Below are 23,195 nucleotides of genomic sequence, written 5' to 3' on the forward strand. Positions count from 1 at the left end.
AATCCTGCCTCAGCCTAAATCAATACTATGCTTCGAAGACGATTTGGCTATCTCCAGGAAGGAACCAAGCGAAACAATTCAAATATAAATATGCTGTATGACTCGTTGGCAGCTCCTTTTCAATTTATGAGATGGTTATTCAAATACCCCAAAGCCCTAGTATCTATTTGGAGCTATTTATTAACGTGGAGCTTTTCAATAATCTTAGAGTTTGATCTGAAATCTGCGGAGACAGGTTGTCTGACAAGAACCTCATGCAAGAATCAGCTAATCAGACACTCCTGTCGCTGGTGAGAATATAAAAGAATGGGTACATATGTAAAATATAATTAGAAAATATCAACATAGAGTTTGCAAACCCGTTATTATTTTCCTTATACGAGGATTTACCATAGACTAACATCCACTGTAAATAAATATGTTATTTATTTGCTTATTCACTTACTGTTTAATCATTTTAGTTGGTTGTTAAAGCCTAGAACATGGTCCAGTGTTGTTTATTCTGCCATTTTTCAATGATGCGAGAAGGATGCTGTGGAGGCACAGGATAGTACCATTAGCTAATGCAACCTAAATTAAAGATTTCTACTCCCTACATATCATGGTAAGTATGAACACTCTCAAGATGTCAGGAGCAAGGTCTCACTTTGAAGAATAGTCCAAAACACCAAAGCCAAAAATATATCTACTGCTAGAGGATGGGTGTTCTTACTTTGAATCGTAGAATGATGCAGCACAGAAGGAGGCCATTCCACCCACTCCCCTGCTCTTTCCCCATAGCCCTGCAAATTTTTCCCCTTTTGAAAATTACTATTGAATCTGCTTCCACCACCCTTTCAGGCAGTGGATTCCAGATCATAACAACTCCTTGCCTAAATTTTTTTCCCTCAGGTCATCTCTGGTTTTTGCCAATTACATTAAATCTGTGAAATCTGCTTAACAACCCTCCTGCCACTGGAAAAAGGTTCTCCTTATTTACTCTATCAAAACCCTTCACGATTTTGATCGCCTCTGTCAAATGTCCCTTTAACCTTCTCTGTTTTAAAGAGAACAACCCCAGTTTCTCTAGCCTCTCCATGTAATTTAAGTCCCTCATCCCTGGTACCATTCTAGGAAATCTCCTCTGCACCCTCTCTTAGGACTTGACATCCCTCCTAAAATGTGGTGCCAAAAGTTGAACACAATACTCAGCTGAGGCCTAACCAGTGGTTTATGTAGATTTAGCATAACTTCCTGGCTTTTGTACTCTTTGTCTTCATTTATAAAGCCAAGGATCCCATATGCCTTTGTAACAGCCTTCTCAACTTGTCCTGCCACCTTCAAAGATTTGTGCACATCTACCACCAGGTCTCTCTGTTCCTGCACCCCCTTTAAAATTGTACCATTTAGTTTATATTGCCTCTCCTCATTCTTCCGACTAAAATGAACCACTTCACACTTCTCTGCATTAAATTCAATTTGCCATTTGTCTGCCCATTTCACCAGTCTGTCACTACCCTCCTCACTGTTTAGCACATTTCCAAGTTTTGTATCATCGGCAAACTTTGAAATTATACCCTCTATACCCAAGTCCAGGTCATTAATACATATCAAAAAGAGCAGCGGTCCTAATATTGACCCGAGGGACACCCCACTGCACTGGAGGGCCAGTCTGAAAAACAACCGGTCACCACTACTCTCTGCTTTCTATCCCTTAGCCAATTTCGTATCAGCGCAGGCACTGCCCCTTTAATCCCACGGGCTTCAATTTTGCTAACAAGTCTATTATGTGGTACTTTATCAAATGCCTTTTGAAAGTCTATGTACACAACATCAACCGCACTACCCTTATTAACCCTCTCCGTTACTTCAAAGAACTCAATCAAGTTAGTCAAACAAGATTTGCCTTTAACAAATTCGTGCTGGCTTTCATTAGTTAACCCATATTTTTCCAAGTGCCAATTAATTTTGTTCAGATTAATGTCTCTGAAAGTTTCCCCACCACTGACGTTAGGCTGACTGGCCGATCCCTCTCCCCTTTTTTGAGCAGGGGTGTAACATTTGCAATCCACCAGTCCTCTAGCACCACTCCCATATCTAAGGAGGATTGGAAGATTGTGGCCAGAGCCTCTGCAATTTCCACCCTTACTTCCCTCAGCAGCCTAGGATGCATCCCATCTGGACCAGGTCACTTTTCTACTTTGAGTGTTGCCAACCTTTTAAGTACCGCTCTTTATTTATTTTTATCCTATCCAATTTCTCTACCACCTCCTCCTCCTGTACTGTGACATTGGCAGCATCCTCTTCTTTAGTGAAGACCGATGCAAAGTACTCATTTAGTACCTCAGCCATGTCCTCTGCCTTAACAAGAAGATCTCCTTTTTTGTCCCTAATCGGCCCCATCCTTCCTTTGGCTACCCTCTTACTATTTATGTGTTTATAAAAGACTTTTGGGTTCCCTTCTGTGTTACCTGCTAATCTATTCTCTTTCACTCCAGTTGAAACATAGGAACATAGGAACAGGAGTAGGCCCCTTACAGTAGAAAAAGAGGATAGCATGCCGGAAATCCCAAGAAAACTAACATTGAATCGGGGCAGGGACTCGATAAAATTAACATAAGTAAAGCAACAGTAATGAAGAAAATAATAGCACTAAAGAGTGACAAATCCCCAGGACCAGATGGTTTCCATCCCAGGGTTTTAAAGGAAGTAGGTGAGCATATTGCAGATGCCCTAACTATGATCTTTCAAAGTTCTCTAGATTCAGGAACTGTCACTCTGGATTGGAAAATTGCACATGTCACTCCACTTTTTAAGAAAGGAGAGAGAGAGGGAAACCAGGGAATTATAGACCAGTTAGCCTAACAACTGTTGTGGGGAAAATGCTGGAGGCGATAATTAAGGATAGGGTGACTGAACACCTCAATAATTTTCAGTTTATCAGAGAGAGCCAGCATGGATTTGTGAAAGGTAGGTCGTGCCGGACAAACCTGATCAAATTTTTTGAAGAGGTGACTAAAGTAGAGGACAGGGGAATGTCAATGGATGTTATTTATATGGACTTCCAGAAGGCATTTGATAAGGTCCCACATAAGAGACTGTTAGCTAAGATAGAAGCCCATGGAATCGAGGGAAAAGTACGGACTTGGTTAGGAAGTTGACTGAGCGAAAGGCGACAGAGAGTAGGGATAATGGGTAGGTACTCACATTGGCAGGATGTGACTAGTGGAGTCCCGCAGGGATCTGTCTTGGGGCCTCAATTATTCACAATATTTATTAACGACTTAGATGAAGGCATAGAAAGTCTCATATCTAAGTTTGCCGATGACACAAAGATTGGTGGCATTGTAAGCAGTGTAGATGAAAACACAAAATTACAAAGCGATATTGATAGATTAGGTGAATGGGCAAAACTGTGGCAAATGGAATTCAATGTAGACAAATGTGAGGTCATCCACTTTGGATCAAAAAAGGATAGAACAGGGTACGTTCTAAATGGTAAAAAGTTAAAAACAGTGGCTGTCCAAAAGGGACCTAGGGGTACAGGTACATAGATCATTGAAGTGTCATGAACGGGTGCATAAAATAATCAGTAAGGCTAATGGAATGCTGGCCTTCATATCTAGAGGACTGGAGTACAAGGGGGCAGAAGTTATGCTGCAGCTATACAAAACCCTGGTTAGACCGCACCTGGAGTACTGAGAGCAGTTCTGGGCACCGCACCTTCAGAAGGACATATTAGCCTTGGAGGGAGTGCAGCATAGGTTTACTAGAATGATATCTGGACTTCAAGGGTTAAGTTACGAGGAGAGATTACACAAATTGGGGTTGTATTCTCTCGAGTTTCGAAGGTTAAGGGGTGATCTGATCGAAGTTTATGAGATATTAAGGGGAACGGATAGGGTGGATAGAGAGAAATTATTTCCGCTGGTTGGGGATTCTAGGAGTCGGGGGCACAGTCTAAAAATTAGAGCCAGACCTTTCAGGAGCGAGATTAGAAAACATTTCGGCACACAAAGGGTGGTAGAAGTTTGGAACTCTCTTCTGCAAACGGCAATTGATACTAGCTCAAATCGCTAAATTTAAATCTGAGATCGATGGCTTTTTGGCAATCAAAGGTATTAAGGGATATGGACCAAAGGCGGGTATATGAAGTTAGATCACAGATCAGCCATGATCTTATCAAATGGCGGAGCAGGCACGAGGCCCCTCTTATTTCCTTTTTCAGTTCTATCCTGTACTTCCTGTATTCAGCTTGATTCTCCACTGTATTATGAACCTGACATTTATCATAAGACTCCTTTTTCTGTTTCATTTTAATCTCTATATCTTTAGTCATCCAGGGAGCTCTAGATTTAGATGCTTTTCCTTTCCCCCTCGTAGGAATGTGTCTAGTCTGTACCCGAAACTCTTTGAAGGCCTCCCATTACTCATTTACTGTTTAACCTGCCAACCTTTGATTTCAACCCACATGGGCCAGATCCCTTTTGAAACTCACTGAAATTAGCCCTCCTCCAGTTGAGTACTTTCACATTTGATTTTTCCTTGTCCTTTTCCATACTTACTCTAAACCTAATGAAATTGTGATCAGTGTTTGCCAAATGCCCCCCCTGAAACATGCTCCATTTGCCCCACTTCATTCCCCAGAACTAGATCCAGCACTGCTTCCTTCCTCATTGAGCTGGAAACATACTGATCAATAAAGTTTTCTTGTACACATTTCAGGAATTCCTCCCCCTCTTTGCCCTTTACACTTATTTTCCCAGTCTATACTGGGATAATTGAAGACCCCCATTATTGCTCCTCCAAAGTTCTTGCATCTTTCTGCAATTTGCCTGCAAATTTGCTCCTCTATCTCCTTCCCACTATTTGGTGGCCTGTAGTATACACCCATAGCATAATAGCTCCTCTATTGTTCCTTAATTCCAACCAAGCCAGCCAGAAGTGCCGAGTGGATAATGCATCCCAGCCTCCTCCCGATATCCCCACCATCACAGAAGCCAGTCTTCAGCCAATTCGATTCACTCCACGTGATATCAAGAAATGGCTGAGTGTACTGGATACAGCAAAGGCTATAGGCCCCGACAACATCCCAGCTATAGTGCTGAAGACTTGTGCTCCAGAACTATCCGCGCCTCTAGCCAAGCTGTTCCAGTACAGCTACAACACTGGCATCTACCCGACAATGTGGAAAATTGCCCAAGTATGTCCTGTCCACAAAAAGCAGGACAATTCCAATCCGGCCAATTACCGCCCCATCAGTCTACTCTCAATCATCAGCAAAGTGATGGAAGGTGTCGTCGACAGTGCTATCAACCGGCACTTACTCACCAATAACCTGTTCAATGATGCTCAGTTTAGGTTCCGCCAGGACCACTGGCTCCAGACCTCATTACAGCCTTGGTCCAAACATGGACAAAAGAGCTGAATTCCAGAGGTGAGGTGAGAGTGACTGCCCTTGACATCAAGGCAGCATTTGACCGAGTGTGGCACCAAGGAGCCCTGGTAAAATTGAAGTCAATGGGAATCAGGGGGAAAACTCTCCAGTGGCTGGAGTCATACCTAGCCCAAAGGAAGATGGTAGTGATTGTTGGAAGCCAATCATCTCAGCTCCAGGACATTGCTGCAGGAGTTCCTCAGGGCAGTGTCCTCGGCCCAACCATCTTCAGCTGCTTCATCAATGACTTTCCCTCCATCATAAGGTCAGGAATGGGGATGTTCGCTGATGATTGCAGTGTTTAGTTCCATTCGCAACCCCTCAGATAATGAAGCAGTCCGAGCCCGCATGCAGCAAGACCTGGACAACATCCAGACTTGGGCTGATAAGTGGCAAGTAACATTTGCGCCAGACAAGTGCCAAACAATGGCCATCTTCAACAAGAGAGAATCTGACTACCTCCCCTCGACATTACCATCGCCGAATCCCCCACCATCAACATCCTGGGGGTCACCACTGACCAGAAACTTAACTGGACCAGCCACATAAACACTGTGGCTACAAGAGTAGGTCAGAGGCTGGGTAGTCTGTGGTGAGTGACTCACCTCCTGACTCCCAAAGCCTTTCCACCATCTACAAGGCACAAGTCAGGAGTGTGATGGAATACTCTCCACCTGCCTGGATGAGTGCAGCTCCAACAACACTTAAGAAGCTCAACACCATCCAGGACAAAGCAGCCCACTTGATTGACACCCCATCCACCACCCTAAACATTCATTCCCTCCACCACCGGCGCACGGTGGCTGCAGTGTGCACCATCCACAGAATGCACTGCAGCAACTCGCCAAGGCTTCTTCGACAGCACCTCCCAAACCCGCGACCTCTACCACCTGGAAGGAGAAGGGCAGCAGGCACATGGGAACAACATCACCTGCACATTTCCTTCCAAGTCACACACCATCCCGATCTGGAAATATATCGCCTTTCCTTCATCGTCACTGGATCAAAATCCTGGAATTCCCTACCTAATCGCACTGTGGGAGAACCTTCACCACACGGACTGCAGCAGTTCAAGAAGGCAGCTCACCACCACCTTCTCAAGGGCAATTAGGGATGGGCAATAAATGCTGGCCTTGCCAGCGACGCCCACATTCCATGAATGAAAAATAAAAAAAAGATTCTGTCTTTGACTCCTCAAGTACATTCCTTTCTAGTGCTGTAACAGTATCTTTGATCAATATTGTCACCCCTCCTTTTTTTCCTTCTCTATCTTTCCCAAATGCATTGTAGCCAGGAATATTAAGTGCCTATTCCTCCCATTGTTTGAGCCAGGTCTCTGTTACTGCCCCTTGTGCCTACAGCTCACCAACCTTATTTACCACACTCCACGCATTTATGCACATGCACTCCAAACCATCTTAGTCTGCCTTGTATTTCTCCCCATGTCTGATCCTTCCTATTTCTGAACTACTCTTTATTCTAATGGTATTTGTCTGTCCGAGTCCTCCAAGCACCTTGAATCTCCTCTCCAAGTTAATAAGTTGCTCCTCAAAAGTAATAGGGTTCAAAGCATTTATTGTTGACGTCCGTAGGAATTAAGCATATAGTAAGAATTATTATTGACAATAATTAAACATACACTTAACAGCACACTTACGGCATTACCTCGTGCATTCAACGGAGAATTCACATGTTACAGTTTTGAGTGCAAGGATTTTCAAAGCTTTTCAAGACTGATCAGGCCTCTTTGAATTCTGGGGTATCTCTGCTGACACCTACTCTTTGATACCTTTTTCTTCCCCAGTGCTGCTATGTGAGAATTCACATCTTCCGTAGCATTACCTCATTCAATTAGCTGTTTCCTTTGTCCCTTATCAATAACTTTAGTTCTAACAAGTACAACTCTCCAAACTTTGTTATTGCTTCACCTTGATTGAACTATCAATCAAATCATTCAACTGGAGACAATTACAGGAAGATTAATGAACAAGGGCCCCCTATAGGCGATGTTACTTGTCCACATTCCTTACGCAGATGTATCCCTGGAAGAGTTAATATCCCTAGCTATCCCACATGGTTAGGCCTCAAGATTCAACTGAAAGCGGTTCAACAAGGTGGCTCACCACCACCTTCTCAAGGGCAATTAGGGATGGGCAATAAATGCCGGCCTCACCAGCAACGCCCACATCCCATGAACGAATAAAAAAAAATCAACTGAAATTACAACTTCTCAAATTGATGGTCAGAACATGTCTTTGTTCATTATATCCTGGGAGGACATTTAACTACCGTAAAGATGACAAGTATCTAACGTTTCTCTTCAAAGCTGGAAGATCTATGGGGGTAGAAGCAGCCATTTTGTCTATCTTTCGAGTTAATAAAGGAAGCCAGTTTACCGCTGCTGAATCTCTTATCAGCTAAAGACTGTCTCTGCTTCTTCCGTGTCTGTGCAATAACTCTCAATTCCCATTGTCCTTCAAACACAAACTCACTTAAAAAGCTAAAAGTTAATATAAAGAAATTAATACATAAAAAAAGCAGTACCATATGATTAACCCTTTTCTTACATCTACAATAAAATGACCCAAAAATGTAACAGAGACATTAAACCTGGGTCCTGTCCATGGGTTGAGGTGGAATTTAAAAGGTCCCACGGCACTATTCCAAGAAGAGCAGGGAGTTGTCTGCAGTGTCTTGGCTAACATTTCTTCCTCAAGCAACATCATTAGAAGAAGATTAACAGGTAATTCATCTCACTGTTGCTTGTTGGATCCGGCTAGGCACAAAATGGCTACTGTATCTGATTTAATAACAACTGCACTTCACAATTTCATTGTAGGCGAAACGCTTTGATGTTTCTGAGAGAGGTGATATTAATGCAAGTCTTATTTCTTTGTGAAAGGAACGAATAAATAAATGTTCATCGGTTTATGCAACATTTGGAGGTATCATCAGCAATGCAATTGGATAATGATTATTCTACACATTTCTGTAAAACATTAATTTTTGTTTAAGTTTTGACGTGAAAAATAGTTGTCATTCCACTGCCTCCTTCAGACTGAATGGTGCAAAAGACTGGGCTATGGTCTGTTCCATGACTGCCATTAGTGGTGTTTCTTGATCAGCCTACAGAAAGAAAGACATGCATTTCTACAGCACTTTTCACAACCTCAGGACATCCCCAAGTGCTTTACAGCCAATGAAGAACTTTTGAAGTGTAGTCACTGTCATAATGTCGGAAACAGGCAGCCAATATTGCACATAGCAAGGTCCCACAAACAGCAATGAGATAATGGCCAGATGATCTGTTTTAGTGATGTTGGTTGAGGGATAAATATTGGCCAGGACAGCAGGAGATCTCCCCTGCTCTTCTTCCAATGGTGCTGTGGGATTTTTTAATATCCATCTGAGGGAAAAGATGGGGCCTCGGTTTAACGTCTCATCTTAAAGTTGGCACCTCCGACAATGCAGCATTTCCTCAGTACTGCACTAAGATTGTCAGCCTAAATTTTCTGCTCAAGTCTCTGGAGTAGGATTTGAACCCACGACGTTCTGACTCGGAGGCAAGAGTGCTACCACTGAGTCATGGCTGACAATCCAGGAAGTGAACTTGGAACAAGGTGAACCTAACATATTAGTTTTACCTTGGCTCAGCTGATGCAGTCTCATAGCCTGCTCCACAGCATCCACTAAGCCCTATAGTCAATAAGCTCAATTGGCAGGCAGCTTTGGGGCTTCAATCTGCAATCCTATTTGAAGGACAACTTTTATTGCTCTAGTTATTTTTTTGTGCTTCGTCTAGGTTTCGTTCTAGTGGACGTCCATTGAATTGTACAGCATTTATTCGAAGATATGTACTGTGTTTTAAATTGTAATATTGGAATCGTGTTGTGTTTGATCTTTATTCGATTGTTTCTGGATTGTAATTGTAACATCTACATTGAACTGTGTGTATCCTTAAATTTTATGAAATAAAGTATATTTTGAAATTTAAAAAAAGTTCATTGCTATGTAGCTAAAAAGGGTAAGTAAATGTAAACTGAACTTGATATTCATTAATCATTATCAATAAATCTCCATCTGGTGGCTCAATAAAGAACTACCAAAGACATGACATGTGAGACAGCAGTTTCAGTCTTCAAAAAGGGGAAGTGTGCTGCAAGATGATACAATTATACCAAAGGAGGGGTGTTTGTGCATACTAAGTCTGATTATTAAAAAAATTGACAGCTTTCATTTGACAAGTTATTCAATTCATCACTTTGGCTTTAAGAAGTAATGATAGAGTTCACATATATCAACTATATAATGCTTGTCCTATTGAATTGGTTTATTATATTGCCAACGAGATCTTTGGACAATGATTATCTTTTGTAACTGGTTATAAACAATAGTGTCTCTTTCCTCCCTCTCCTGAAAATAAGCAATTCTCGTGGGGTGTGATTCCACAGGTATCAATGGTCCTCACCCAAATGCTCTCATATGGTGATCCTCCACAGTGAATATCTGCAATTTGGGGGAAAACGCAACCATGGTTGTCTCCCCCAACCTCTCCATCTCTGGTCCCGGGCCTGCTGAGGCCAGTTACAGCACAGCAACTTCTGGTTGGGCTGAGATCAACTCACTCTGAAAAGACACGAGATTGAATATGTAACCTTGTAGTCTGCATAGCCGATTACTACACCAGATGTTGACTTTACTCACAGGATACCTGAGGAACTAGTTAAAACCTACAGTAAAATTCAATGTTATATTGCTCCACTCTATTGCAGCTGGATTTTTGGAAAGAGTCCTAAAATTAACAGGCATAAAAAATTGCAATAGATTGCCACAGAAAGTACACCTATGCATTCTGCTTAAGTTTTACATTGCTCTATATTAGTCACTAGGCAAACATAGTGGACTGGAAAATTAGAGCTGATAAAAGCCAACATTACCAGTGTTGTCACATTTCTCACAAGTCCAGAACCAAACATGAGTCGCAATAGGAACTGGTTGAGGATTGGGATCATTAAACACAGAAGCTAAGAGTGGACTTTAAATAAAAACAGGATGTTGGTGCAGAGTTTCCATTTTATAAATTTCTGGACAACCCACTCCAAAACCAAACTGTCTGGTCATAAACAAGATAGATGACAATCCTGGATTGGTCATTTAGTTAAACAAGGCCTTACCTAATAGTTTGGTTTTCCTACTCTTGGCAGTCCGATCATAGACTTCAATACATTAAAAAAGAGACAGAAAAGCAAAGTAACTCTTATCCCCCAGCGGTATGTTAAAAAGTAGTGTTAGATATATATAACAGCTGCTACTCCATACCTGTCTTGCTACCTAAAACTCCACCTTTGGTAGGCCAAATAATCAGTACTTAACCAGATCCCCCAAACAATTTAAAGTGAATGGTTAGTCAACATAATTATACAAGCACTGGGCGAAGGCTTTAATCTTTGTTCTACCTGAATAATAAAAAACGGAGCAAGTGGGTAAAACTTTCACAACAAAAACAACTTTCAGTTTCCTTCCTCACCTGTCCTTATTGTTCCTCTGGCAACGGAGGGAGGGCTCGCTGCGCATGCGCCATGGCGTACAGGGGGCGGATGGTGGCGGCAGTCGGACGTACGCTCTGACCTCAACCAAACTCGATGAACGTAAGAGCGCGCGACGCGGCTTGACGGGCACCGCTTCCAGCCAACGAACACGAGGCGTGGAGCGGAGGCCTTCGTTTTGTCGACCAATCATAATGCGCGGGGGGGGGGGCGGCCTTTCATGTCGCTCCTCCCCCTTCGACGGAAAAACTCGAGTTAGGTTGCGCAGTAGCAGGTGAGGCTGGCTTGTCGTTCGGTGTGTTCGCGCTGTCGAGTGTGAGGGACGATCCCCTGACTGATTTTAATTTATTTTAATTGGTGTTTGTTTTTCATTCAAATATCGTCGGAGTTGCCTTCACATATTTTTATTTTTTTTTAAAAAAAAAAGGAAATATAATTTGCCTAGAGGGTTGCTAGCGGCTGATAATCGAGGTAAGGTGTTTACTTGGGCCCCGTTGTCTCTGTTCGAGGTGTTCTTTTTAAACCTGAGCCGCCAGGGAAGCTCGAGCTGCGGCCACGGGGGGCGGCCCGGCGCGCCAACTTCCACCCCCCCCCCCGCCCCCAGCCCCCAGCCCTGGCTCCCCGCAGTAATTCTGCTTAAAGGCAAGGACTTTGGATTCAAAGTTGGCGTGGATATGTGTTTTTTGAACGCGTCTGGTCGATACCGGCATCCTGACCCTTTTAACACTTGCCCCATACATTATAACCCCTAAATCACACGTTGATGGTTGCGGTGTCAAGTCATTTTGTGTTTTTTTTTTCTTTGCAGTTTTCTCTTCCCCCATCTCTTCCTGAAATTACTGACTCTTTGCTGGGTAATGGTTCCAAGGGTGCCAGGTGCCCCTGGTACTTCACCGAAGTGTTACTGTCGACCACCTTGATGTGGAGATGCCGGTGATGGACTGGGGTTGACAATTGTAAACAATTTTACAACACCAAGTTATAGTCCAGCAATTTTATTTTATTTTAAATTATTTTAAATTTTCGTTCACCTGAGGAAGGAGGAAGCCTCCGAAAGCTTGTGAATTTAAAATAAAATTGCTGGACTATAACTTGGTGTTGTAAAATTGTTTACAATTGTCGATCACCTGTGAGCCCTTGAGTGTTGTTGGGTTGATGGGCCATGGGGGTATTCATAACTGTGCCTGATCCTCTCCTCACCCAATGTCCATACTTACAGTAGTGCACTTAGAGTAGTGGTCACTGGACAGTAATCAGCCACCCAATGGCACTGAGGTTAATTGCCTGACTTTTACAGTCTCCCTGGCTGAGAGCTAATAGCACAGACTGGGAACTAAACCTGTGACCTTCCTAGTCAATGTGGCTCAGCCATTCAATGGATGAACATTCAGTGATGTTGAGGTACAGATCAGCCATGATCTAATTGAATAGCGGAACAAGCTTGAGGGGTTAAATGGCCTCCTGTTGCTACGCTGAACCATTGGGTGAGCTAATCTTTAATATATTTTAATGCCTGATTTGGGTGGTGTGTGTGTGTGTGTGTGTGTGTGTTTCTTTTTAAAAATATGTCTTGAAAATAAATGGTTTTATCAGTGTTAATGGATCAGGTGTGTGCAGCTTTGCAAGCCACTTCATCTATTTTTTTAAAACTGTTTCCTCCCAAATGAGATTGTTAGAAGCCTTTTTTAAATGAAGGGAAGAAAGCACCCCAGAGAGCATCTGAGAAATTCTCACTAAATTAGATTTAATTTAATTAGGTTTAACCTCTTAGTAATGTAAATATTGACTACAGTTGTGGTTTGCAGTGACTAGGGTTTTTTTGAAAAAAATGATCACTGATTAACAGTTGCGACTGAAGTGCTAACTAAAGGTGTGTTTTGAGTTGAGATGGAGATTGTTTACATGTTAAGCTAAAAACTGCTGCTGTTGTTTTTATTACATCTTCCTGTTTTTAATTTTAGCCTATTTTTGTTTTTGGTTGGCTGCTGGAACTATAACTGTTACGTTAACCATTGCTATGTCACTCACTGGGAGATATAAGTTATAACATTTAGTAGACAAGTGAACATTAGTTTGAATGCTGTGTTTGAGTCCAAAAGCCTCTGTTGCTTGGAAAATGATAAATCATAAAGTGGGAATGTATGGACCAAAAGATGATTTGATTGGTGTAATTTACTGATGAGTGTAGTTTACAAATGAGAATGTTGCTCTGTTTTATATTCCATTTTTTAATATAAATCTACTTGCATCAGACCAATTTACATCTATTAACTGCAAGATAATGAATGCTAAGGAATGAATTACAAACTAGTACTCTTTGCAGTGACCTCCTAAATGTCAGATTGAACCCTTAATAGTTTGTAACAAATCTTCTGAGCCCCAAGATTACATTATGGAAATTTATTTCTTTGTTCCCTATATTGAATATTTTATGTGCTGGTCAGCACCCCTCTAAGACTTATAATAATTCAATCTGTTTCGACTTTGATTCATTGTATTGGAAATGGCGCACTAAGTTTTGTTACCTTTGTTCACAGCGCATTTTACAACCCTGAATTGGACGGGGTTGGCGGGAGGGCAGGCTAATACTCTAAAGCTTTAAAAAAAAGGCAAGTAGGAAGATCTGAATTTCGATTCCTCCGGTTTGTTCTGAATTAACTAATGTCAAGGTCAGCAATAGGCATGCTACAATTGATGGTAAAAGCTCAGGTTAGTAAAGGGGAACGCAACCAGTGTAATTGTTTTTAGCAAGTGCTTCTGGAAGTTTGCAGACACTGGCAGGAGACAAGATTGGCCTTGGCTGTGATGCATCCATAGTCGAATAGCTTACTGACATTAACTGTCAAAATGCACTGGAGTGAGGTACCAGAAGGTGATGGGCATATGTGGAACTGTGCCCTAATGAAGACCTTGATATCTTTGAAAGATGGGGAGGGCAGAAAACTGAAGAGAAAAATAAAAGTTGCGTCAATCGGAGAAAGTGAGATGGTTGGGACTGATGATAGGTTGTAACAAAATCTGAGTTTCGTGTGACCAACGAATCAACATTATTCTTGTGTTTTGACACTCTAAATCAATTATTTGTGTTTGTAAGGCTCAGTAATCAATATAATTGTGTGAAATTAGCAATGTACAAATTCCCTGTTTATCGTTGGGAATATTCCAGCACCTTTGCTGTGACGTGGTATTGATGGTATTGAACTCTTGTGATATTAATACTGTCGCATTATTAGATAATTTTGCAGTAAATTGCAGAGAAATTCTGTAAACATTTCCATTGTCTGTTTCTGAAACTCTTTTTGCTATGTTTGTCCCATTGGCCAAATGAATAAATCACAACTGCTGTGGTATTGAGCTATACAGGGAGGCAGGCCCCAGATTTCATTCTTGTCTGTGCTGAGTTAGCTGATCTCAGCCAGTGAACCAAATGGAGTGCTACAATTGGCCTCAGATCAGAATTAAATTCAGTCAGGGTTCCCACTTTTGATTACCATCTGGTGATGCCGGTGGGAAAGTGCATACGTCGGGTGAGAACAGGATTGCATACATGTGATGACCTTCATGGTTGAATGGCTTGCGGGCACTCACTTTTATTGCCTTAGTTCACATGAAAAACGGCCACTTGGTGAGGTACGAAAGGACTCATGGTGCAAGAGTCATGCCTTCAGAAGAGGATGATACTAAATTTTTTGCTAGTTGTCTCTTTTTTTAAAAACTGGACTGTAAATGTTGGTAGGCTGCTCAACTATGGAGTGTATCGTACCCGAGGCAGATACTGTCCTCACCTGATGTACACGTGCACTTTCTGTACAGCAGGAGTCACTAGATAGCGAACTAGAGCAGGAACTCAAGCTGCTTCTTTTTAACTCTGCCTAGCCAAGAGCACTGAGGCAGAGGTTGGCTCAGAATAGAACATTCTGCTCTGTGAGGCTGAGTGGAGCAGCGCCGAGTGGTACCTTTAACCTCCTAGGCTTTTGAGGGAGCAAGTGGATTCGAGTTTAAATTGGGGTCTGAATTCTTTGTGACATTTTCAGATCCAAATTGCACATGTTACAGCTTTGCTATATGTTGGTGTCTCAAAATGTCAACTGTCCTGTAGTCTCTGATTTGTAGTTGAGGGTAATGTTGCCATTAAAAAGGGGAAGTAGGGGTGTAGGCAAATGATTGGAGAGAAGATGCTAAACTCTGGACCAGTTATGATTGGCAAGCGTTTAGTTTCTTAGAAAACTTGACAAAAGATTAACTTAGAATAAAAATTATTTTGTGTATCATGGTCAATTAAGTTACCTATATGCTACCCAAGTTGTGACACTCAGTATTGACAGTTACTTTGGGGGGGGGGAAATAGGGGCGAGTCACAATGGGGTGTATTTTCCTCTGTTCATTATTACTGGTGAAGTCTGTATTGACTTGGGAGGAATGGTGGAGGGTGAACAGGGGAGGAGCTGGGGAGAAGTTAGTGGAGGGGGTGAGGACAAAAGATGGGGTGATGTTTCTCCCCACAAACAATGAGCTAGTTGGAATAGTGAAAATTGAATTGGGGAAGAGGGAGAAGAGTGCTATAAGAATTGGGGGTGAAGAAGAGTACTGCTATGAATTGGGAGTAAGAAAGAAAGAAGGAACTTGCATTTATACAGCATCTTTCAAGACATCAGGATATCCCAAAGTGCTTTATAGCCAATGAAGTACTTTCGAAGTGTAGTCACTGTTGTAATGCAGGAAATGCAGCAGCCAATTTTCACACTGCAAGGTCCCACAAACAGCTGTGAGATAATAACCAGATAATCTGTTTTAGTGGTGTTAGTTAAGGGATGAATATTGGCCAAGACACCATGAGCACTCCCCTGCTCTTCGAATACTGCCATGGTATCTTTTACGTCCACCTGTGAGAGCAGACAGGGCCTCGGTTCAAAGTCTCTTCCGAAAGACGGAGAAGAGGAAGTAGTGTCTCTATGAACAGGGTGGGCAGTTGGATGGGTACCGTGTATTTCTGAGCTACAGCTAGAGGGAGTTGAGTTCTCTTAAAAATCAGATGGGAAGTTGAAGGTCAGCGAGAGACTGTTTTGCTTTTAGGGATGCCATTTGTGGGCGAGCGGGCACCATCACATGACAATGAAATGCATTGTTGTAAAAACTCAACTGGTTCACTAATGCCCATCAGGGAATTTAACCTGCCACCTCTACCTGGTCTGACTCCATCCCATGCTACACAGTTGACTCTTGATGCCTTCAGGGCAAGTAGGGATGGGCATTAAATGCTGCCTTGCCAGTGTTTCCCACATCCCAAGAACAAATGAAAAAAGTAACAGTTTGAGTCGTTTGTTGAAAAGTCAGTTTGGATTTCCTTTTTAAGATTTAAGTTCATCAAAAAGTATAGAAATATTTGAAATTAACCAGAATGCATAATTTTTAATGCAAATTTTTCAGGAGAGCATGCCCTTGTACCCCTTAAAATTGTACCACAGTTTATTGTGAACATGGGTTTGGGTGGGAAGAGAGGCGGAGATCCCCCTTTTGGAAGGGGTGTGCACAATACTAAACTAGAATAAGCCCAGTGTCGGTTCGATGTGGTTCAAATCCCACATTTGCTATTATGTCGTTAAAAGAATAAATAAATCAAATTGATTAAAAAAATTTTTCTCCCTGTGCTAAGATTATTGCCTGCTCTGGGAGAAAGAAGTTTTAAAATATTGAGAGGTGGGGGGAAAGTCCCAAAATGGCAAATGCAGTGCAGTTTTCAATAAAATTCAGCCAATGTCCCTTTTTTCGATGGAATAAAAATGCAGTACTTATTGATTGTAGATTCCAAAATGCAGAAAAATACACGTAATGAAGTTTTCTGCAAGGACTTGCCCACACATTTTATGCCTTCAACATTTGTATTTCCCCTTCAGGTGTGCATGTTTTTTTCCTCTAATGAGTGAAGGAATGTTGGGTATATCTACAGCTTAAGTTGGAAACATATGCAATGACGTATTATAGGCTTATTATAATCAAGGCTGTTCTTCAGTTGTCAGCTTTTGGGTGTTGTGCCAGATTTTTTTTGAAGCTGTTGGTCAGTTTTTGTTAGTTTACCAGGTTGGTATGTGACCTTTTTTTATGAACATTTGTGAACCGAGGAGAAAATATCCATTTGTTTGCACAAGAACATTATGATGTCCCTATTCACTTCGACAATAAGGGCTTCATGTCTAATGTTGCGTAATTATTTTTGGAATGATGCTGTTGAAGGCATTTTGGTGGCAGGGTGTCCTTTTTTTCCTGAAGAGTAAAAGTGAAGAGTCGATATTGTTTTGTTGCTTTTCTGGTTGTTTATATGGGTAGTCAGTAATATTCTCTCAAATCAAATAAATGTTGATTTCAGTCACATGAATGAGGTTTGCATTAGTTTTGGCACTAATGTGGTGTTGTATAATGAAAGCTCATTATAACATATTCTTGTTACAGTAAATCTCTTGTTGCAACAGGCTTTTGAGCCTGGCTGAAGCTCAGCTGAACACAACAGAAATTTGGAGAATTGTGACGTGGTGGTGCTTCACTCCATTAAGAAATGGAATTGTACCTGCAGTTGTCACTTTAGTGAGTTACTGGTATCAGATGTACTGTTGATGACAGGATGCTTTCTGTGTGTGAGGGCAGGGGGCATTTGGAGTAAATAGCTACCCAAGATGCTTTCGCAGCTCCTCAGAAGCAGGTTCGAGAGGCATTGCCAGAGGCCTGAGAAGTTGTTGAAGCAGTTCAATAACAAAGGAGCAGAGAGACTACCTATTCCCCCCCCAAAAATCTTCATTTTTCCAGCAACTAGCTGTTAGAATCTCTATTTATTTTTCACAGTGGTTGAGCCCAGTGCTTTGCTGCTTGAAACACAGGCTGCCCTTTTTTTGTAACTTTTAAATCATATAAATTTAAAACTCGGCCTGACCAATTGGGAATTAACTTTATGTATGTGAGATGCACACTCCATGTTCTGCTCCAAATTGAAAATGATATTTAAACCTGTAATTTCACAGAGAGAATTAACTTGCATTTCCTCAGGCTGCTTCACAATCAATGGATTACTTTTGAAGTGTAGTCACTGTTGCATAAGCAAATGCAGCGGCCAATTTGTGCACAGCAAGGACCCACGTAACGGCAATGAGATAAATAACTAGTTAATCTATGCAGCACTCCTTCAGTATTGCATCGAAGTATAGGCCTGGTTAAAATAACTCTCCTGTCACCCTTCCATGTGTGTCACTTATTTTTCCTTTCCTGAAGGTATTAACTCCATGTTGGGAGTGGGCTTCCATTAGGACTGGTTAAATTGTGAATGTAAGCAGGCTATCTAACCATAGGCGGACATTAGAGCTAAGCCCAATCCTGTCATAAACTACTTTTTACATGCACTTGCAGAGGATGCTGGATAATGATCAAGAACGGGAACTCCTGGCCTTTTCGTTTCTAATTCGGGACACTGAGAACAATTGTAACAACCCCGATAACATCCCCAGAAGATATTAGCTAATTTAGCAAAGAACGGGCAAAACACTCTCTAACTTGTATGTAGTGTTTTCATACTTTGCAACTGTTCATTTTAAGCCTTTGTGTTCTATTCTGTGAAAGGGAGACCTGGTCTAAAAATGAGATGATCATTGAATAAGAAGTATTATTTCTTGATGCACATACAATTTGTGTGAATTTTGTTTTTTTAGGAAAAGAAACTTCGCTTTTATGATGGTTACAATGAAAATGTCACCTATAGAAATGTGTAGGATCAGATGTCAGATAAAACAGAGCCTGGCTAGTTTGTCAGGGACTTGTATTAATCCCTATTGCCTTTGCCAATGTGAAGAAAATAAAGGGTTTTGGAACATTTGGCATGTCTTGTCTGTTGTATAGAAAATGAACCCTAGAAACATGGTAACAGGAGTCAGACATTTAGTCCCCTCCAGCCTGTTATGCCATTCAGTTTGGTCATGGCTGATCTGTACCTCAACTCTATTCGCCTTTGTTCTATATCCCTTGATACCCATACCTAACAAAAATCTATCTATCTCAGTCTTGAAAGCTCCAATTGACCCCAGTATCCATAGCCTTTTTGGGGGTGAGAGTTCCAGATTTCCAGAAATGGCCTCGCTCTTATTTTAGGATTGTTCTGGATTCCCCCACCTCAGGAAATAGTTTCTTTGTATCTACCCGATCAAATCCCTTAATTATTTTAAATGCTTTGATTAGATCACCCCTCAGTCATCTTACCTCAAGGGAATGCAACCCAAGTCTACGCAATCGGTCCTCATAATTTAACCCTTTAAGCCCTGGTAAGTCTGGTGAATCTGTGTTGCACCCATTCCAAGGCCAGCATATCTTTGCTAAGGTGTGGTGCCCAAAATTAAATGCAGTGCTCCAGGTGGTGTCTGTGCAACTGCAGCATAACATCCTCATTTTTTTGAATTCCAATCCCCTTGAGATAAAGATCAACATTCCATTAGTCTTTCAGATTACTTTTTGTGCCTGTGCACAGATGTTAACATCTAACATTTTTGGAGATTGTTTACTGTGGTTTCAGTGGGAGGTCCAGACCAGTGCTCATGTCAGCATGATCTTCTATACTTGCTCTTGGAGTTGTTATTTCCCCAATTTTCTCCTTCAGGATGGTCCCTCTGGTGCCTCACCTAAATGGCTGCTGTTCTGTTCTTGAAATTTTGGCAGGCCTTTCAACCAAAGATTCTGAAGCTTTAAAGCAGAGTTTATTGGCAAAACCACTGATTTACAGTTGCTGTGATTTGTGGTGTTCGTGGAAAAAATAGACAGAATTATGCAATTTGATCATCAAAACACCAGTGCAAAAGAGAATTTGTCTTTCGCAGTCATTGTAAAATATGGCCCTAATTGTGAATGGTTGGAATCGCAGAAAATGACATGCATGAATTTCTGAGATTTTTTCTCTGTTTTGTAACAGCAATGGAATTTGGCCTTGGTCATTGGATAGTGACCAGGAGTGGAAACTCTGTTCTTCCCCTTTCTTTCCTTTTGTGCTTTTTTTTTGCTCTCTTCTCCGGGACCTTGCTGTGTGAAAATTTACTGTCATGTTTTCCTACATTACAACAATTACTACCTTCAAAAATACTTCATTGGCTGTGAAGTGCTTTGGGACAGCCTGAGGTCAAGAAATGTGCTGTATAAATGTGAGTTATTTTTTCTCGGGACATCCCAAAACATTTTGCAGACAATGAATTACTTCTGAAATATATTCACTGTTGCTATATAGGCAGAGGCTGTAACCAATTTGCGCATAACAAGGACCCACACACAGACAGCAATGAGATAAATTCTGAATTGGAGCTTGAACCCACACCCTTCTGACTGAGAGATGAAAGCTATACCAGCGCCACGTTTACGCTTAGCGATAGTTTGCTCCCCCTCGTCCCCCAGATCTAGTCCCATGTCTGACAGAAGTGGCATAACACTTCAGGAAGAATGTCAAGGCCTTCGAGAGGGTGCAGAAGAGATTTACTAGAATGGTGCCAGGGATGAGGGACTTCAGTTATGTGGAGAGACTGGAGAAGCTGGGGTTGTTCTCAGAACAGAGAAGGTTAAGAGGTGATTTGATAGAGGTGTTCAAAATTGTGAACGGTTTTGACAGAGTAAATAAGGAGAAACTGTTTTCAGTGGCAGAAGGGTTGGTGACCAGAGGACACAGATTTAAGGTGATCGGCAAAAGAGCCACAGGCGATATGAGGAAACTTTTTTTTACACAGTGAGTTGTAATGATCAGGAATGCACTGCCTGAAAGGGTGATGGAAGCAGATTCAGTCGTAACTTTCAAAAGGAAATTGGATAAATACTTGAAGGGGGATAAAATTACAGGGCTATGGGGAAAGAGCAGGAGAATGGGATTAATTGGCCTAGCTCTTTCGAAGAGCAGGCACGATGGGCAGTAAGGCCTCCTGTGCTGTACCTACAATGATACCATGAACATCATTTGTCATTGCTGTCTGTAATTCCATGGGTCTTAAAAAGGGATGATTATTGATCAGAAAATCAATATACTGAGACCATGCATACATGTGCAGTCATGACACATGACTTGGTAACTCTATCAAACTGAAAACAAAATTGATCAGCAACTTGACCTCCTATTCCTTTTGTTGGCACTTGTACTTGTGCTCTTGCATGCATCTGTAAAAAATGAATTAGAACATTTTCTGCTTCATTAATTAACTTCTCATCAAGTATGTATTTTCTTACAGAAATTCACTTGCAATTCTTACTTTGCTGGTGGTGTCCTCATGGGATACTTCAAGCTGTAGTATGTTATATCGGTATTTTGTGCAGCCGAGTGATTGGAGTCAGGTTTGTGACCGTGGTTCCCTGTTTGCATCTTGTATACTATCTCTGGGCATCAGTGGCATGAAGCAGAAATTAGGCACTTGAGGGAAAATGTGTGCTTGTCCCTTAAAGTGCTGCCTTCCAACCACCACACCAAGAGTCTGGCACAAGAGTGACATTGGATAAAAGCAGGGTATCTGTGCCCCTTTTAGCTGGAGACTTTTCGTGGTGGAGAGGGAGCCTAAAAGAATGGGCTTTATTAATGAAATTGGTGTAGAATTGTGATCTATTTCTTAGGACAGGATGTATAGTGCTGAGTCATCTAGTGACTTTTGTTCAGCAAATAGCATTACAAATATCTGGACTGAATCTGATTGGATTAAGATAGTCTTGAAACCAAAGAACTTAAGAAGATACATGATTAGTTCAGAGTTCTTGTGCTGGGTCTGTTCTGTCAACAGCAAACAGAGTTGGGAGTTAAAAATGTGTTTTCTTGCAGATTTTAATCTAGAAATTACAATTGCTCAATTATGATTGTAACTGTGAAGAAAAACAGCCTTATCTGGATTATCTTAATTTCTTTTCCTTTTGGTTATGTTTGTGGTTAAATCTCAATTTCATGTTCCTTTTCCAAGTTTTTACATGCGAATGCTCTTGGGATGCGTGCAAATGGACTTTTGAGCATTTGAATAGGTTTTTTGTGGAATGTGTCATAATACTTTTGGAGAAATTATTAAAAATTGTGATAAATGTTTGAAATATTTTTATGGGGGAGGGAGGGGGTTATGTTTTTGTCTCTGATTTGTATTGCAAATACAGACTTTTTTGAGTGGTTTCATAGTCTCAGCAGAAGAATTGGATCGAAGTACAGTATTATGCAACAGGTACTAATATCAACACAATGGGATTAATTTTTTGGAGTAGCATTCAGTATCTTACTAATCTGATTTGAGTTTAACTACCTTAAATATATAAAGGTATGACCCTTATCGTAAAATTTGAATTAAATTTCAACTTTGCGTTATAGAGTAGCTAAGAGTTGTACTGCTGCAGTGAAGTTCACTTAAGATGAATTCCCATATATAATTTGTTGAGATCAACCTTTAGAAAATAATACCACAATTGATTCTGAGCTGAAGTCTACTAAAGTTCTGAAAATCCTGTTTTCCCTAAAATGTTTTCTTTCTTCCATTCAGCAATTTGATGTTGGAAAAACATCTCAGGAATCTGGCGACGGGCAACTTGAAAGGAGGATTTCTCATAAGTATATATAAGATGTATATCAATTAATAGGCCGAGTTTTTTTTTAAAAATTGAGGAAATTTAGTTCAGTGTACTCTACTTCAGCATTGTATGTCACACTTGGAGGTTACGATATTGTATGCTTAATGAGTCAATCAAGGGGAATTGACATACTTAAACTTCTAAATTTCTTTTAACGCGACTGCTCAGGACCCATTGCGTTTTGTAGAATGTAGATGTCAGTCTTAGCTCAGTGGTAGCACTTTCACCTCGAGTCAGAAGGTCATCGGTTCAAGCCGCACACCAGAAACTTGAGCACATAATCTCGGCTGCCACTTCACATTGTAGTACTGTGGGAGTTATGCACTGTCAGAACAGAACAGACCCCCTATGCAATTTTAGTCATTTCCTCAGCCAGAGCTTTTTTTTCATTTGTTAGCTTCCACTGCCTATTGTCAGGCCAGGTTTTAATCGAACTAGCTAATTTTCTGTTAATTCCAGTTGTACATAACGTTCTGATATACAAATACTTGTAGAATGTCCGGATGTCAGAGGTACATTCAGATTCTGCACTGTATCGTTACTTCGATTTAATTACTTGATGGGCGATAGAAAATTGACTATCGCACGGTGGTAGTTCACTGTGGAGGTCCTCTCACAAATATGGAAAATCAATAATTCAC

At 41.2% G+C, this 23,195-nt stretch overlaps 1 protein-coding gene and 1 long non-coding RNA gene across 10 annotated transcripts in view; one reads left to right on the forward strand and one right to left on the reverse strand.

Moving 5' to 3' along the window:
- LOC137326230 (uncharacterized) overlaps positions 1–11,004 on the reverse strand; it is a 30,978-nt gene extending 19,974 nt beyond the window's left edge. For all 4 annotated transcript variants that reach the window (XR_010964143.1, XR_010964144.1, XR_010964145.1 and 1 more), the window contains exons 1-3: positions 10,944–11,004; positions 9,885–10,042; positions 446–532 (exon numbers count right to left, since the gene is read on the reverse strand). This is a non-coding gene — a long non-coding RNA (uncharacterized lncRNA). The remainder of the gene's footprint in view (positions 1–445; positions 533–9,884; positions 10,043–10,943) is intronic.
- Positions 11,005–11,246: 242 nt separating this feature from the next.
- The window catches only part of numb (NUMB endocytic adaptor protein), a 173,123-nt gene continuing 161,174 nt past the window's right edge, over positions 11,247–23,195 (forward strand). Inside the window, exon 1 of one of the 6 annotated variants that reach the window (XM_067991133.1) lies at positions 11,247–11,433. Coding sequence is in view for 5 of the 6 variants with exons in the window: in XM_067991136.1 (XP_067847237.1) it covers positions 12,416–12,446 (31 nt within the window). In the remaining variant the exon portion in view is untranslated. Of the gene's footprint in view, positions 11,434–12,315; positions 12,447–23,195 lie in introns of those variants that run through there. The other 5 variants (XM_067991136.1, XM_067991138.1, XM_067991130.1 and 2 more) reach the window with 5 other exon arrangements.

This window comes from Heptranchias perlo, chromosome 10 (assembly GCF_035084215.1).
Source record: "Heptranchias perlo isolate sHepPer1 chromosome 10, sHepPer1.hap1, whole genome shotgun sequence".
NCBI lineage: Eukaryota > Metazoa > Chordata > Chondrichthyes > Hexanchiformes > Hexanchidae > Heptranchias > Heptranchias perlo.